We start from the raw sequence: 16237 nt of genomic DNA, 5'->3' as shown, positions 1-16237 counted from the left end.
AGGAGAAAGCGTGAAAGGAGGTGTGGGTGTGGAGTGTCGACAGAGATGGAAAGACAGAAGGAGAAAGGTAGAAACAGAGTACTTGGACAGATTACGAAGGACAGATTACAGACTGAGAAAGATGGAGGTAGAATGAGGTCAAGAGAGAGAAAGAGAGAAATGAGGAGAGAGAATGGAATGTTAAGGCAGAAAAGGGGAGACCGAGAAAGAGAGAGACATGAAGAAAAGGAGAGAGAAAAATAAATTATAGAGACACATAAAGAGAGAGAAATGAACCAGCTCCAAATAAATGGGAATTAAACATGAAATGATAAAAACTGGATGTTTTCCCGTCTCCACTGAGAGACACGTAATTAAAATCTAATCAAATAAACAACGTTGAGCCAGTCTGCTGCCACGGTGAAATTGGCATGATGTCACATAAAGGCCCTCTGGAGAGATGTGGCAATACGCTGTCATGGTTACTCTTTCCCCAGTAATATGAAGATGAAGCATGGGCGAGCGCTCGCACACACCTAGCCTGATTATTAAGGAGTTGTTGTCCACTAGTATCAGGTCAGGTAGTGGCCAAAAGCTTGTTCTGTCCTGGTCCACTCTACTTTTTACCTGTCTCTCTCCTCTCTCTCTTCTACCTCTCCTCTGCTCTCCATCTCTTCTACCTCTCCTCTACTCTCTTGTCCCTCTCTCCTCTCATCTCTTCTACCTCTTCTCTACTTCTCATCTCTTCTACCTCTCCTCTACTCTCTTGTCCCTCTCTCCTCTCATCTCTTCTACCTCTCCTCTACTATCTTGTCCCTCTCTCCTCTCATCTCTTCTACCTCTTCTCTACTTCTCATCTCTTCTACCTCTCCTCTACTCTCTTGTCCCTCTCTCCTCTCATCTCTTCTACCTCTCCTGTACTCTCTTGTCCCTCTCTCCTCTCATGTCTTCTACCTCTCCTCTACTCTCTTGTCCCTCTCTCCTCTCATCTCTTCTACCTCTTCTCTACTTCTCATCTCTTCTACCTCTCATCTACTCTCTTGTCCCTCTCTCCTCTCATCTCTTCTACCTCTTCTCTACTTCTCGACTCTTCTACCTCTCATCTACTCTCTTGTCCCTCTCTCCTCTCATCTCTTCTACCTCTCCTCTACTATCTTGTCCCTCTCTCCTCTCATCTCTTCTACCTCTTCTCTACTTCTCGACTCTTCTACCTCTCCTCTACTCTCTTGTCCCTCTCTCCTCTCATCTCTTCTACCTCTCCTCTACTATCTTGTCCCTCTCTCCTCTCATCTCTTCTACCTCTCCTGTACTCTCTTGTCCCTCTCTCCTCTCATCTCTTCTACCTCTCCTCTACTCTCTTGTCCCTCTCTCCTCTCATCTCTTCTACCTCTTCTCTACTTCTCATCTCTTCTACCTCTCCTCTACTCTCTTGTCCCTCTCTCCTCTCATCTCTTCTACCTCTTCTCTACTTCTCGACTCTTCTACCTCTCCTCTACTCTCTTGTCCCTCTCTCCTCTCATCTCCTCTACCTCTCCTCTACTATCTTGTCCCTCTCTCCTCTCATCTCTTCTACCTCTTCTCTACTTCTCATCTCTTCTACCTCTCATCTACTCTCTTGTCCCTCTCTCTTCTCATCTCTTCTACCTCTTCTCTACTTCTCGACTCTTCTACCTCTCATCTACTCTCTTGTCCCTCTCTCCTCTCATCTCTTCTACCTCTCCTCTACTATCTTGTCCCTCTCTCCTCTCATCTCTTCTACCTCTTCTCTACTTCTCGACTCTTCTACCTCTCCTCTACTCTCTTGTCCCTCTCTCCTCTCATCTCTTCTACCTCTCCTCTACTGTTTGGACAGGAAGGAAGGAAAAATAAAAACACATACAAATCCCATACAAATCTGAACAGTCTGAACAGTCAGCAGTCATTTCTAGGAAAATGGATTTCATGACTTTTCTTCCAACAAACCTCTTCTCAACCCTGGATAACCCACTAGCTGGCATCTGACCACACGCTGCCCTTTATTCATCATTTTCTAAGTAGTCATAGTCATAGTCATAGTCATAGGGAATGTATTATTCAAGAGAATGCGGTTATAATGCTAAAAGGAGCGTTGGAGAGAGAGAGAGAGGTAGAGGACGGAGTGGGTGGGTGAGAGAGGTAGAGGACGGAGTGGGTGGGTGAGAGAGGTAGAGGACGGAGTGGGTGAGAGAGGTAGAGGACGGAGTGGGTGAGAGAGGTAGAGGACGGAGTGGGTGGGTGAGAGAGGTAGAGGACGGAGTAGGTGAGAGAGGTAGAGGACGGAGTGGGTGAGAGAGGTAGAGGACGGAGTGGGTGAGAGAGGTAGAGGACGGAGTGGGTGAGAGAGGTAGAGGACGGAGTGGGTGAGAGAGGTAGAGGACGGAGTGGGTGAGAGAGGTAGAGGACGGAGTGGGTGGGTGAGAGAGGTAGAGGACGGAGTGGGTGAGAGAGGTAGAGGACGGAGTGGGTGGGTGAGAGAGGTAGAGGACGGAGTGGGTGAGAGAGGTAGAGGACGGAGTGGGTGGGTGAGAGAGGTAGAGGACGGAGTGGGTGGGTGAGAGAGGTAGAGGACGGAGTGGGTGAGAGAGGTAGAGGACGGAGTGGGTGGGTGAGAGAGGTAGAGGACGGAGTGGGTGGGTGAGAGAGGTAGAGGACGGAGTGGGTGGGTGAGAGAGGTAGAGGACGGAGTGGGTGGGTGAGAGAGGTAGAGGACGGAGTGGGTGAGAGAGGTAGAGGACGGAGTGGGTGGGTGAGAGAGGTAGAGGACGGAGTGGGTGGGTGAGAGAGGTAGAGAACGGAGTGGGTGGGTGAGAGAGGTAGAGGACGGAGTGGGTGAGAGAGGTAGAGGACGGAGTGGGTGAGAGAGGTAGAGGACGGAGTGGGTGGGTGAGAGAGGTAGAGGACGGAGTGGGTGAGAGAGGTAGAGGACGGAGTGGGTGAGAGAGGTAGAGGACGGAGTGGGTGAGAGAGGTAGAGGACGGAGTGGGTGAGAGAGGTAGAGGACGGAGTGGGTGAGAGAGGTAGAGGACGGAGTGGGTGGGAGAGGTAGAGGACGGAGTGGGTGGGAGAGGTAGAGGACGGAGTGGGTGAGAGAGGTAGAGGACGGAGTGGGTGGGTGAGAGAGGTAGAGGACGGAGTGGGTGGGTGAGAGAGGTAGAGGACGGAGTGGGTGAGAGAGGTAGAGGACGGAGTGGGTGAGAGAGGTAGAGGACGGAGTGGGTGGGTGAGAGAGGTAGAGGACGGAGTGGGTGAGAGAGGTAGAGGACGGAGTGGGTGAGAGAGGTAGAGGACGGAGTGGGTGGGTGAGAGAGGTAGAGAACGGAGTGGGTGGGTGAGAGAGGTAGAGGACGGAGTGGGTGGGTGAGAGAGGTAGAGGACGAGTGGGTGAGAGAGGTAGAGGACGGAGTGGGTGGGTGAGAGAGGTAGAGGACGAGTGGGTGAGAGAGGTAGAGGACGGAGTGGGTGGGTGAGAGAGGTAGAGAACGGAGTGGGTGGGTGAGAGAGGTAGAGGACGGAGTGGGTGGGTGAGAGAGGTAGAGGACGAGTGGGTGAGAGAGGTAGAGGACGGAGTGGGTGGGTGAGAGAGGTAGAGGACGGAGTGGGTGAGAGAGGTAGAGGACGGAGTGGGTGAGAGAGGTAGAGGACGGAGTGGGTGAGAGAGGTAGAGGACGGAGTGGGTGGGTGAGAGAGGTAGAGAACGGAGTGGGTGGGTGAGAGAGGTAGAGGACGGAGTGGGTGAGAGAGGTAGAGGACGGAGTGGGTGAGAGAGGTAGAGGACGGAGTGGGTGGGTGAGAGAGGTAGAGAACGGAGTGGGTGGGTGAGAGAGGTAGAAGACGGAGTGGGTGGGTGAGAGAGGTAGAGGACGAGTGGGTGAGAGAGGTAGAGGACGGAGTGGGTGGGTGAGAGAGGTAGAGGACGAGTGGGTGAGAGAGGTAGAGGACGGAGTGGGTGGGTGAGAGAGGTAGAGAACGGAGTGGGTGGGTGAGAGAGGTAGAGGACGGAGTGGGTGGGTGAGAGAGGTAGAGGACGAGTGGGTGAGAGAGGTAGAGGACGGAGTGGGTGGGTGAGAGAGGTAGAGGACGGAGTGGGTGAGAGAGGTAGAGGACGGAGTGGGTGAGAGAGGTAGAGGACGGAGTGGGTGAGAGAGGTAGAGGACGGAGTGGGTGGGTGAGAGAGGTAGAGAACGGAGTGGGTGGGTGAGAGAGGTAGAGGACGGAGTGGGTGGGTGAGAGAGGTAGAGGACGAGTGGGTGAGAGAGGTAGAGGACGGGGTGGGTGAGAGAGGTAGAGGACGGAGTGGGTGGGTGAGAGAGGTAGAGGACGGAGTGGGTGAGAGAGGTAGAGGACGGAGTGGGTGAGAGAGGTAGAGGACGGAGTGGGTGGGTGAGAGAGGTAGAGAACGGAGTGGGTGGGTGAGAGAGGTAGAGGACGGAGTGGGTGGGTGAGAGAGGTAGAGGACGAGTGGGTGAGAGAGGTAGAGGACGGAGTGGGTGGGTGAGAGAGGTAGAGGACGGAGTGGGTGGGTGAGAGAGGTAGAGGACGGAGTGGGTGGGTGAGAGAGGTAGAGGACGGAGTGGGTGAGAGAGAGAGAGGACAGAGTGGGTGAGAGAGAGAGGACAGGGTGGGTGGGAGAGAGAGAGAGAGAGAGAGAGAGAACGGAGTGGGTGAGAGAGGTAGAGGACGGAGTGGGTGGGTGAGAGAGAGGACAGAGTGGGTGAGAGAGAGAGGTAGAGAACGGAGTGGGTGAGAGAGGTAGAGGACGGAGTGGGTGGGTGAGAGAGGTAGAGGACGGAGTGGGTGAGAGAGGTAGAGGACGGAGTGGGTGGGTGAGAGAGAGAGAGGGCGGAGTGGTTGAGCGAGAGAGAGGACGGAGTGGGTGAGAGAGGTAGAGAACGGAGTGGGTGAGAGAAATAAAAGGGGCGATGAGAGAGGAGTAGAGGACGGGGTGGGTGGGTGAGAGAGAGAGGTACAGGACGGTGTAGGTGAGAGAGAGAGGTAGAGGACAGGGTGGGTAGGTGAGAGAGAGGTAGAGGACGGAGTGGGTGAGAGAGAGAGGACGGGGTGGGTGAGAGAGAGAGGTAGAGGCGGGGTGGGTGGGTGAGAGAGAGAGAGAGGTAGAGGACAGGGTGGGTGAGAGAGGGAGGACGGGGTGGGTGAGAGAGAGAGGGAGGACGGGGTGGGTGGGTGAGAGAGGTAGAGGACGAGTGGGTGAGAGAGGTAGAGGACGGAGTGGGTGGGTGAGAGAGGTAGAGGACGGAGTGGGTGGGTGAGAGAGGTAGAGGACGGAGTGGGTGAGAGAGAGAGAGGACAGAGTGGGTGAGAGAGAGAGGACAGGGTGGGTGGGAGAGAGAGAGAGAGAACGGAGTGGGTGAGAGAGGTAGAGGACGGAGTGGGTGGGTGAGAGAGAGGACAGAGTGGGTGAGAGAGAGAGGACAGGGTGGGTGGGAGAGAGAGGTAGAGAACGGAGTGGGTGAGAGAGGTAGAGGACGGAGTGGGTGGGTGAGAGAGGTAGAGGACGGAGTGGGTGAGAGAGGTAGAGGACGGAGTGGGTGGGTGAGAGAGAGAGAGGGCGGAGTGGTTGAGCGAGAGAGAGGACGGAGTGGGTGAGAGAGGTAGAGAACGGAGTGGGTGAGAGAAATAAAAGGGGCGATGAGAGAGGAGTAGAGGACGGGGTGGGTGGGTGAGAGAGAGAGGTACAGGACGGTGTAGGTGAGAGAGAGAGGTAGAGGACAGGGTGGGTAGGTGAGAGAGAGGTAGAGGACGGAGTGGGTGAGAGAGAGAGGACGGGGTGGGTGAGAGAGAGAGGTAGAGGCGGGGTGGGTGAGAGAGAGAGAGAGGACGGGGTGGGTGAGAGAGGTAGAGGATGGGGGGTGAGAGAGGTAGAGGACGGGGTGGATGAGAGAGGCGGAGAGAGAGGTAGAGGATGGGGGGTGAGAGAGGTAGAGGACGGGGTGGATGAGAGAGAGGCGGAGAGAGAGGTAGAGGACGGGGTGGGTGAGAGAGAGATAGGAGGTAGAGGACGGGGTGGGTGGGTGAGAGAGAGAGGTAGAGGACGGGGTGGGTGAGAGAGAGAGAGGTAGAGGCGGGGTGGGTGGGTGGGTGAGAGAGAGAGGTAGAGGACGGGGTGGGTGAGAGAGAGAGAGGACGGAGTGGGTGAGAGAGAGAGAGGTAGAGGCGGGGTGGGGGAGAGAGAGCGTGAGAGAGAGGTAGACGATGGGGTGGGTGAGGGAGAGAGAGGACGGAGTGGGTGAGAGAGAGAGGACGGAGTTGGTGAGAGAGAGGGAAGACAGTGGGTGAGAGAGAGAGAGGACAGAGTGGGTGAGAGAGAGAGAGGACAGAGTGGGTGAGAGAGAGAGGACGGAGTGGGTGGGAGAGAGAGAGAGAGAGAACGTAGTGGGTGAGAGAGAGAGGTAGAGGACGGAGTGGGTGAGAGAGAGAGGTAGAGGACGGGGTGGGTGAGGGAGGTAGAGGACGGAGTGGGTGAGAGAGGTAGAGGACGGAGTGGGTGGGTGAGAGAGGTAGAGGACGGAGTGGGTGAGAGAGGTAGAGAACGGAGTGGGTGAGAGAAATAAAAGGGGCGATGAGAGAGGAGTAGAGGACGGGGTGGGTGGGTGAGAGAGAGAGGTACAGGACGGTGTAGGTGAGAGAGAGAGGTAGAGGACAGGGTGGGTAGGTGAGAGAGAGGTAGAGGACGGAGTGGGTGAGAGAGAGAGGACGGGGTGGGTGAGAGAGAGAGGTAGAGGACAGGGTGGGTGAGAGAGGGAGGACGGGGTGGGTGAGAGAGAGAGGGAGGACGGGGTGGGTGGGTGAGAGAGAGAGAGAGGTAGAGGACAGGGTGGGTGAGAGAGGGAGGACGGGGTGGGTGAGAGAGAGAGGGAGGACGGGGTGGGTGGGTGAGAGAGGTAGAGGACGAGTGGGTGAGAGAGGTAGAGGACGGAGTGGGTGGGTGAGAGAGGTAGAGGACGGAGTGGGTGGGTGAGAGAGGTAGAGGACGGAGTGGGTGAGAGAGAGAGAGGACAGAGTGGGTGAGAGAGAGAGGACAGGGTGGGTGGGAGAGAGAGAGAGAGAACGGAGTGGGTGAGAGAGGTAGAGGACGGAGTGGGTGGGTGAGAGAGAGGACAGAGTGGGTGAGAGAGAGAGGACAGGGTGGGTGGGAGAGAGAGGTAGAGAACGGAGTGGGTGAGAGAGGTAGAGGACGGAGTGGGTGGGTGAGAGAGGTAGAGGACGGAGTGGGTGAGAGAGGTAGAGGACGGAGTGGGTGGGTGAGAGAGAGAGAGGGCGGAGTGGTTGAGCGAGAGAGAGGACGGAGTGGGTGAGAGAGGTAGAGAACGGAGTGGGTGAGAGAAATAAAAGGGGCGATGAGAGAGGAGTAGAGGACGGGGTGGGTGGGTGAGAGAGAGAGGTACAGGACGGTGTAGGTGAGAGAGAGAGGTAGAGGACAGGGTGGGTAGGTGAGAGAGAGGTAGAGGACGGAGTGGGTGAGAGAGAGAGGACGGGGTGGGTGAGAGAGAGAGGTAGAGGCGGGGTGGGTGAGAGAGAGAGAGAGGACGGGGTGGGTGAGAGAGGTAGAGGATGGGGGGTGAGAGAGGTAGAGGACGGGGTGGATGAGAGAGGCGGAGAGAGAGGTAGAGGATGGGGGGTGAGAGAGGTAGAGGACGGGGTGGATGAGAGAGAGGCGGAGAGAGAGGTAGAGGACGGGGTGGGTGAGAGAGAGATAGGAGGTAGAGGACGGGGTGGGTGGGTGAGAGAGAGAGGTAGAGGACGGGGTGGGTGAGAGAGAGAGAGGTAGAGGCGGGGTGGGTGGGTGGGTGAGAGAGAGAGGTAGAGGACGGGGTGGGTGAGAGAGAGAGAGGACGGAGTGGGTGAGAGAGAGAGAGGTAGAGGCGGGGTGGGGGAGAGAGAGCGTGAGAGAGAGGTAGACGATGGGGTGGGTGAGGGAGAGAGAGGACGGAGTGGGTGAGAGAGAGAGGACGGAGTTGGTGAGAGAGAGGGAAGACAGTGGGTGAGAGAGAGAGAGGACAGAGTGGGTGAGAGAGAGAGAGGACAGAGTGGGTGAGAGAGAGAGGACGGAGTGGGTGGGAGAGAGAGAGAGAGAGAACGTAGTGGGTGAGAGAGAGAGGTAGAGGACGGAGTGGGTGAGAGAGAGAGGTAGAGGACGGGGTGGGTGAGGGAGGTAGAGGACGGAGTGGGTGAGAGAGGTAGAGGACGGAGTGGGTGGGTGAGAGAGGTAGAGGACGGAGTGGGTGAGAGAGGTAGAGGACGGAGTGGGTGAGAGAGGTAGAGGACGGAGTGGGTGAGAGAGGTAGAGGACGGAGTGGGTGAGAGAGGTAGAGGACGGAGTGGGTGAGAGAGGTAGAGGACGGAGTGGGTGGGTGAGAGAGGTAGAGAACGGAGTGGGTGGGTGAGAGAGGTAGAGGACGGAGTGGGTGGGTGAGAGAGGTAGAGGACGAGTGGGTGAGAGAGGTAGAGGACGGAGTGGGTGGGTGAGAGAGGTAGAGGACGAGTGGGTGAGAGAGGTAGAGGACGGAGTGGGTGGGTGAGAGAGGTAGAGAACGGAGTGGGTGGGTGAGAGAGGTAGAGGACGGAGTGGGTGGGTGAGAGAGGTAGAGGACGAGTGGGTGAGAGAGGTAGAGGACGGAGTGGGTGGGTGAGAGAGGTAGAGGACGGAGTGGGTGAGAGAGGTAGAGGACGGAGTGGGTGAGAGAGGTAGAGGACGGAGTGGGTGAGAGAGGTAGAGGACGGAGTGGGTGGGTGAGAGAGGTAGAGAACGGAGTGGGTGGGTGAGAGAGGTAGAGGACGGAGTGGGTGGGTGAGAGAGGTAGAGGACGAGTGGGTGAGAGAGGTAGAGGACGGAGTGGGTGGGTGAGAGAGGTAGAGGACGGAGTGGGTGGGTGAGAGAGGTAGAGGACGGAGTGGGTGAGAGAGGTAGAGGACGGAGTGGGTGAGAGAGGTAGAGGACGGAGTGGGTGGGTGAGAGAGGTAGAGAACGGAGTGGGTGGGTGAGAGAGGTAGAGGACGGAGTGGGTGGGTGAGAGAGGTAGAGGACGAGTGGGTGAGAGAGGTAGAGGACGGAGTGGGTGGGTGAGAGAGGTAGAGGACGGAGTGGGTGGGTGAGAGAGGTAGAGGACGGAGTGGGTGGGTGAGAGAGGTAGAGGACGGAGTGGGTGAGAGAGAGAGAGGACAGAGTGGGTGAGAGAGAGAGGACAGGGTGGGTGGGAGAGAGAGAGAGAGAGAGAGAACGGAGTGGGTGAGAGAGGTAGAGGACGGAGTGGGTGGGTGAGAGAGAGGACAGAGTGGGTGAGAGAGAGAGGTAGAGAACGGAGTGGGTGAGAGAGGTAGAGGACGGAGTGGGTGGGTGAGAGAGGTAGAGGACGGAGTGGGTGAGAGAGGTAGAGGACGGAGTGGGTGGGTGAGAGAGAGAGAGGGTGGAGTGGTTGAGCGAGAGAGAGGACGGAGTGGGTGAGAGAGGTAGAGAACGGAGTGGGTGAGAGAAATAAAAGGGGCGATGAGAGAGGAGTAGAGGACGGGGTGGGTGGGTGAGAGAGAGAGGTACAGGACGGTGTAGGTGAGAGAGAGAGGTAGAGGACAGGGTGGGTAGGTGAGAGAGAGGTAGAGGACGGAGTGGGTGAGAGAGAGAGGACGGGGTGGGTGAGAGAGAGAGGTAGAGGCGGGGTGGGTGGGTGAGAGAGAGAGAGAGGTAGAGGACAGGGTGGGTGAGAGAGGGAGGACGGGGTGGGTGAGAGAGAGAGGGAGGACGGGGTGGGTGGGTGAGAGAGGTAGAGGACGAGTGGGTGAGAGAGGTAGAGGACGGAGTGGGTGGGTGAGAGAGGTAGAGGACGGAGTGGGTGGGTGAGAGAGGTAGAGGACGGAGTGGGTGGGTGAGAGAGGTAGAGGACGGAGTGGGTGAGAGAGAGAGAGGACAGAGTGGGTGAGAGAGAGAGGACAGGGTGGGTGGGAGAGAGAGAGAGAGAACGGAGTGGGTGAGAGAGGTAGAGGACGGAGTGGGTGGGTGAGAGAGAGGACAGAGTGGGTGAGAGAGAGAGGACAGGGTGGGTGGGAGAGAGAGGTAGAGAACGGAGTGGGTGAGAGAGGTAGAGGACGGAGTGGGTGGGTGAGAGAGGTAGAGGACGGAGTGGGTGAGAGAGGTAGAGGACGGAGTGGGTGGGTGAGAGAGAGAGAGGGCGGAGTGGTTGAGCGAGAGAGAGGACGGAGTGGGTGAGAGAGGTAGAGAACGGAGTGGGTGAGAGAAATAAAAGGGGCGATGAGAGAGGAGTAGAGGACGGGGTGGGTGGGTGAGAGAGAGAGGTACAGGACGGTGTAGGTGAGAGAGAGAGGTAGAGGACAGGGTGGGTAGGTGAGAGAGAGGTAGAGGACGGAGTGGGTGAGAGAGAGAGGACGGGGTGGGTGAGAGAGAGAGGTAGAGGCGGGGTGGGTGAGAGAGAGAGAGAGGACGGGGTGGGTGAGAGAGGTAGAGGATGGGGGGAGAGAGAGGTAGAGGACGGGGTGGATGAGAGAGGCGGAGAGAGAGGTAGAGGATGGGGGGTGAGAGAGGTAGAGGACGGGGTGGATGAGAGAGAGGCGGAGAGAGAGGTAGAGGACGGGGTGGGTGAGAGAGAGATAGGAGGTAGAGGACGGGGTGGGTGGGTGAGAGAGAGAGGTAGAGGACGGGGTGGGTGAGAGAGAGAGAGGTAGAGGCGGGGTGGGTGGGTGGGTGAGAGAGAGAGGTAGAGGACGGGGTGGGTGAGAGAGAGAGAGGACGGAGTGGGTGAGAGAGAGAGAGGTAGAGGCGGGGTGGGGGAGAGAGAGCGTGAGAGAGAGGTAGACGATGGGGTGGGTGAGGGAGAGAGAGGACGGAGTGGGTGAGAGAGAGAGGACGGAGTTGGTGAGAGAGAGGGAAGACAGTGGGTGAGAGAGAGAGAGGACAGAGTGGGTGAGAGAGAGAGAGGACAGAGTGGGTGAGAGAGAGAGGACGGAGTGGGTGGGAGAGAGAGAGAGAGAGAACGTAGTGGGTGAGAGAGAGAGGTAGAGGACGGAGTGGGTGAGAGAGAGAGGTAGAGGACGGGGTGGGTGAGGGAGAGAGAGGTAGAGGACGGGGTGGGTGAGGGAGAGAGAGGTAGAGGACGGGGTGGGTGAGAGAGGGAGAGAGGTAGAGGATGGGGTGGGTGAGGGAGAGAGAGGACGGAGTGGGTGAGAGAGTGGGAGGACGGAGTGGGTGGGTGAGAGCGAGAGAGAGAGGACGGAGGTGGTGGTAGAGAGAGAGAGAGAACGGAGTGGGAGAGAGAGAGAGAGAACGGAGTGGGTGGGAGAGAGAGAGAACAGAGTGGGTGGGAGAGAGAGAGGACGGAGTGGGTGAGAGGTAGAGGACGGAGTGGGTGAGAGAGAGAGGTAGAGGACGGGGTGGGTGAGAGAGAGAGGTAGAGGACGGGGTGGGTGAGGGAGAGAGAGGTAGAGGACGGGGTGGGTGAGAGAGGTAGAGGACGGGGTGGGTGAGGGAGAGAGAGGTAGAGGACGGGGTGGGTGAGAGAGGTAGAGGACGGGGTGGGTGAGAGAGAGAGAGAGAGAGAGAGGACGGGGTGGGTGAGGGAGGTAGAGGACGGGGTGGGTGAGGGAGAGAGGTAGAGGACGGGGTGGGTGAGAGAGAGAGGTAGAGGACGGGGTGGGTGAGAGAGGTAGAGGACGGGGTGGGTGAGGGAGAGAGGTAGAGGACGGGGTGGGTGAGAGAGAGAGGTAGAGGACGGGGTGGGTGAGAGAGAGAGAGAGGTAGAGGACGGGGTGGGTGAGAGTGGTAGAGGACGGGGTGGGTGAGGGAGAGAGAGGTAGAGGACAGAGTGGGTGAGAGAGAGAGAGGACAGAGTGGGTGAGAGAGAGAGAGGACAGAGTGGGTGAGAGAGAGAGAGGACAGTGGGTGAGAGAGAGAGGACGGAGTGGGTGGGAGAGAGAGAGAGAGAGAGGACGGAGTGGGTGGGAGAGAGAGAGAGAGAGAGAGAGAATGGAGTGGGTGAGAGAGAGAGGTAGAGGACGGAGTGGGTGAGAGAGAGGTAGAGGACGGGGTGGGTGAGGGAGAGAGAGGTAGAGGACGGGGTGGGTGAGGGAGAGAGAGGTAGAGGACGGGGTGGGTGAGAGAGGGAGAGAGAGAGGACGGAGGTGGTGGGAGAGAGAGAGAACGGAGTGGGTGGGAGAGAGAGAGAACGGAGTGGGTGGGAGAGAGAGAGAACGGAGTGGGTGGGAGAGAGAGAGAACGGAGTGGGTGGTAGAGAGAGAGAACGGAGTGGGTGGGAGAGAGAGAGGACGGAGTGGGTGAGAGGTAGAGGACGGAGTGGGTGAGAGAGAGAGGTAGAGGACGGGGTGGGTGAGAGAGAGAGGTAGAGGACGGGGTGGGTGAGAGAGGTAGAGGACGGGGTGGGTGAGGGAGAGAGAGGTAGAGGACGGGGTGGGTGAGAGAGGTAGAGGACGGGGTGGGTGAGGGAGAGAGAGGTAGAGGACGGGGTGGGTGAGAGAGGTAGAGGACGGGGTGGGTGAGGGAGAGAGGTAGAGGACGGGGTGGGTGAGAGAGAGAGGTAGAGGACGGGGTGGGTGAGGGAGAGAGGTAGAGGACGGGGTGGGTGAGGGAGAGAGGTAGAGGACGGGGTGGGTGAGAGAGAGAGGTAGAGGACGGGGTGGGTGAGGGAGAGAGGTAGAGGACGGGGTGGGTGAGAGAGAGAGGTAGAGGACGGGGTGGGTGAGAGAGAGAGGTAGAGGACGGGGTGGGTGAGAGAGAGAGAGGTAGAGGTAGGAGGTAGAGGACGGGGTGGGTGAGAGAGAGAGGGGTAGGAGGTAGAGGACGGGGTGGGTGAGAGAGAGAGAGGTAGAGGTAGGAGGTAGAGGACGGGGTGGGTGAGAGGTAGGAGGTAGAGGACGGGGTGGGTGAGAGAGAGAGGGGTAGGAGGTAAAGAACGGGGTGGGTGAGAGAGAGAGAGGTAGAGGTAGGAGGTAGAGGATGGGGTGGGTGAGAGAGAGAGGGGTAGGAGGTAGAGGACGGGGTGGGTGAGAGAGAGAGGGGTAGGAGGTAGAGGACGGGGTGGGTGAGAGGTAGGAGGTAGAGGACGGGGTGGGTGAGAGAGAGAGAGAGAGGTAGGAGGTAGAGGACGGGGTGGGTGAGAGAGAGAGGTAGAGGACGGGGTGGGTGAAGTTCCTTCCTTACAGACACACTTCCCTCATCTCTGTTCATTTGTATTAGACGTAGTAAGTCACGTTAATTACAATGCCTTTTAACTTTCCAGGTTGTTGATTAGCGAGAGAAGTTAACTAATTAATTGCTGTGTTTTTAATGAAGATTGGTGGGTTTGCTTTTTTGTATGGAGAGAAAGGGGGGGGGGGGTAATTGCAGGATATAACCTAACCGCTTAAAGTGGAATAATTTCATGTAAGTGATCATCCGCGTTAAATGCCTTTTCCCGGGATAATGGTTTGTAATCTCCTTCAGTTACAAGCAGGGATAATGATTTGTAATGTCCTTCAGTTACACGCAGGGATAATGATTTGTAATCTCCTTCAGTTACAAGCAGGGATAATGGTTTGTAATCTCCTTCAGTTACAAGCAGGGATAATGATTTGTAATCTCCTTCAGTTACAAGCAGGGATAATGGTTTGTAATCTCCTTCAGTTACAAGCAGGAATAATGGTTTGTAATCTCCTTCAGTTACAAGCAGGGATAATGGTTTGTAATGTCCTTCAGTTACTAGCAGGGATAATGGTTTGTAATCTCCTTCAGTTACAAGCAGGGATAATGGTGTGTAATCTCCTTCAGTTACTAGCAGGGATACTGGTTTGTAATCTCCTTCAGTTACTAGCAGGGATAATGGTTTGTAATCTCCTTTGGTTACTAGCAGGGGTAATGGTTTGTAATCTCCTTCAGTTACTAGCAGGGATAATGGTTTGTAATCTCCTTTGGTTACTAGCAGGGATACTGGTTTGTAATCTCCTTCAGTTACTAGCAGGGATAATGGTTTGTAATCTCCTTTGGTTACTAGCAGGGATAATGGTTTGTAATCTCCTTCGGTTACTAGCAGGGATAATGGTTTGTAATCTCCTTCAGTTACTAGCAGGGATACTGGTTTGTAATCTCCTTCAGTTACTAGCAGGGATAATGGTGTGTAATCTCCTTCAGTTACTAGCAGGGATAATGGTGTGTAATCTCCTTCAGTTACTAGCAGGGATAATGGTGTGTAATCTCCTTCAGTTACAAGTAGGGATAATGGTGTGTAATCTCCTTCAGTTACTAGCAGGGATAATGGTGTGTAATCTCCTTCAGTTACTAGCAGGGATAATGGTGTGTAATCTCCTTCAGTTACTAGCAGGAATAATGGTGTGTAATCTCCTTCAGTTACTAGCGACCAAACACTAGGGTTGTTTGGTCCCTTGTTACTAAGAGGAAAATCTCAAAGCCTTTTTTGGCTAGGTTCCTCTATCAGTCCTGTGTTATGGACGTTTAATGCTTTGCCATGCCAGAACATGACATTCAACTCAATTTCTCCTCTCTCTCCCTTTCTCTCTCTCCCGCTCTCCAATAGGACGGAGTCGGTGGCTGAGAAGATGCTCACCAACTGGTTCACGTTCCTTCTCTACAAGTTCCTCAAGGTAAGTCTGTCAGTGATGCACTCGGGTTGCGTTCATTAGGCAGCAACCAAGGAAAATTGACTGAAACAGAGAGGGACAACCTGGATTCATCCAATAAAATGAGCTTATTTTCACTTTAAGTATTGAAACGTTTTGAAAGGCTTGTCATTGCATGCCTTAATGAACACGCAGCCGCACCAAACAGGCTTTTAAAGCTTTCTACGGTTCTGTTATTCGCTAAATCTGGTTGTGCTGTTGGAGAACGAAAGAGCGCTAGGGAATTTAGCTTGCCGGCTGAACGTCAGTATCTCCTAGCTGCAGGAGCAGATAAGGCACAGGGAGAGGCCTACAATGCTCCCTATCCTTTACCTCTCTTTACCTTTCATGTTCCAACTTCGCTCTACCCAGTTGTAAAACAGTATTCTACCTTTATGTGAAGTGGTGTTAAGGCGTGACTGTTTGTGTGCATGTGTTTTCGTCGTATGAGTATCCTGACGTGCAAACGCCTCTTTAACCTCTTTCAGGGTTTTCTAGAGAGAGCCAGAGGGAGAAAGTGAGAGTGTGTGCTTGCGTGTGCATTCTTCAGATGTGAGGCTTATTGGAATGGAGAGAGTGCATCAGACAGCAGCTGTGTGGCACGGGTGATCGGAAGTCTTTCTCTCAATTAGTTGTTTTTCATTTCAGTTCAGACAGGTGTTTGTAAAAATGTGCATCCTACTGGACAGCTTCTTCAACCCCTCTAGGGGTCCTGCCAAGCGTGTGGTCCACATTTTTGGCTAGCTGCATCAAAAGCAACCCATAATAGCTGGTTTCCGAGCTACTAGAGGGTGTGTGTGTGTACGTCTCGTTAACAGCTGTCTGTCTGTTTAATTAGTGCAGACGATAACGAGGTGGGAGCAGCAGGAGGGATATGGAAGGGGGGAAGAGGAAGACTGTAGAAGGCCACAAAGAATACTAGGGGAAGCTCTGGACACGTTGAGTTGTTCACCAGCACTTTCAAACTCCTTTTTGCTCTGAATTGAAACATCCTAAATGTCAAGGAAAGGAGAGAAAAAACACAACGACACCGTTACAGTTGGGTGGACAGAGGACGATGAGGAGAAATATGAACTAGAGTTGGAGGTGAGAATCACTGGGCTAAGTGCTAGTCGGACCAATAGAGGGAAAATGGGAGAAAAACGAGAGGGAGGAGAGAGGCCCTCCAGCCCGCCCGCCTTGCATTGCCTCGTTGACACATTTCATGCAGCAGAGTGCTTCTCCAGCACTTTTCACTCCTGACTCGTTAACCTTCCATTAACTCCTCTATCAACTGCCACTAGCGTTCTCCCAACGTTTTCCCCAAGCACACTGTACATTTTAAAATGTTTTACCTTGTTAAAGACTGTTTTTCCCCGGGTTAAAATGCACAAGGGACAAACTACTACTCTGGAGTGGGTTACTTGTCACTGCACCAATAGCTGTCGAATGGCTAAGCGAGAGGCTAGGCCCTATGGTTTAGCTGTGTGGCACCGTGTAGCCAGCAGCAGATTGGAATGCACTTGAGTGTAGTTTTTTCTCAAATAAGGAAGCGTACTCATTGTCTTGAATGTCGTCCTTCAAGTCTACAGTATTTCCTATTGGTTTTGAGATGCTGAAATGACAGATTCAT

The 16237-nt window shown here is 55.4% G+C and overlaps 1 protein-coding gene across 1 annotated transcript in view; it reads left to right on the top strand.

Annotated features, from left to right (window-relative positions):
• LOC139536245 (plexin-A1-like) overlaps positions 1–16237 on the top strand; it is a 416804-nt gene that overhangs the window by 384997 nt on the left and 15570 nt on the right. Inside the window, exon 23 of the mRNA XM_071336602.1 lies at positions 14544–14610. Coding sequence (XP_071192703.1) covers positions 14544–14610 — 67 coding nt within the window. The remainder of the gene's footprint in view (positions 1–14543; positions 14611–16237) is intronic.

This window comes from Salvelinus alpinus, chromosome 12 (genome assembly GCF_045679555.1).
Source record: "Salvelinus alpinus chromosome 12, SLU_Salpinus.1, whole genome shotgun sequence".
Lineage (NCBI taxonomy): Eukaryota > Metazoa > Chordata > Actinopteri > Salmoniformes > Salmonidae > Salvelinus > Salvelinus alpinus.
Note: the sequence above shows the minus strand (reverse complement) of the source record. Positions and strands in the feature narration are given on the sequence as shown.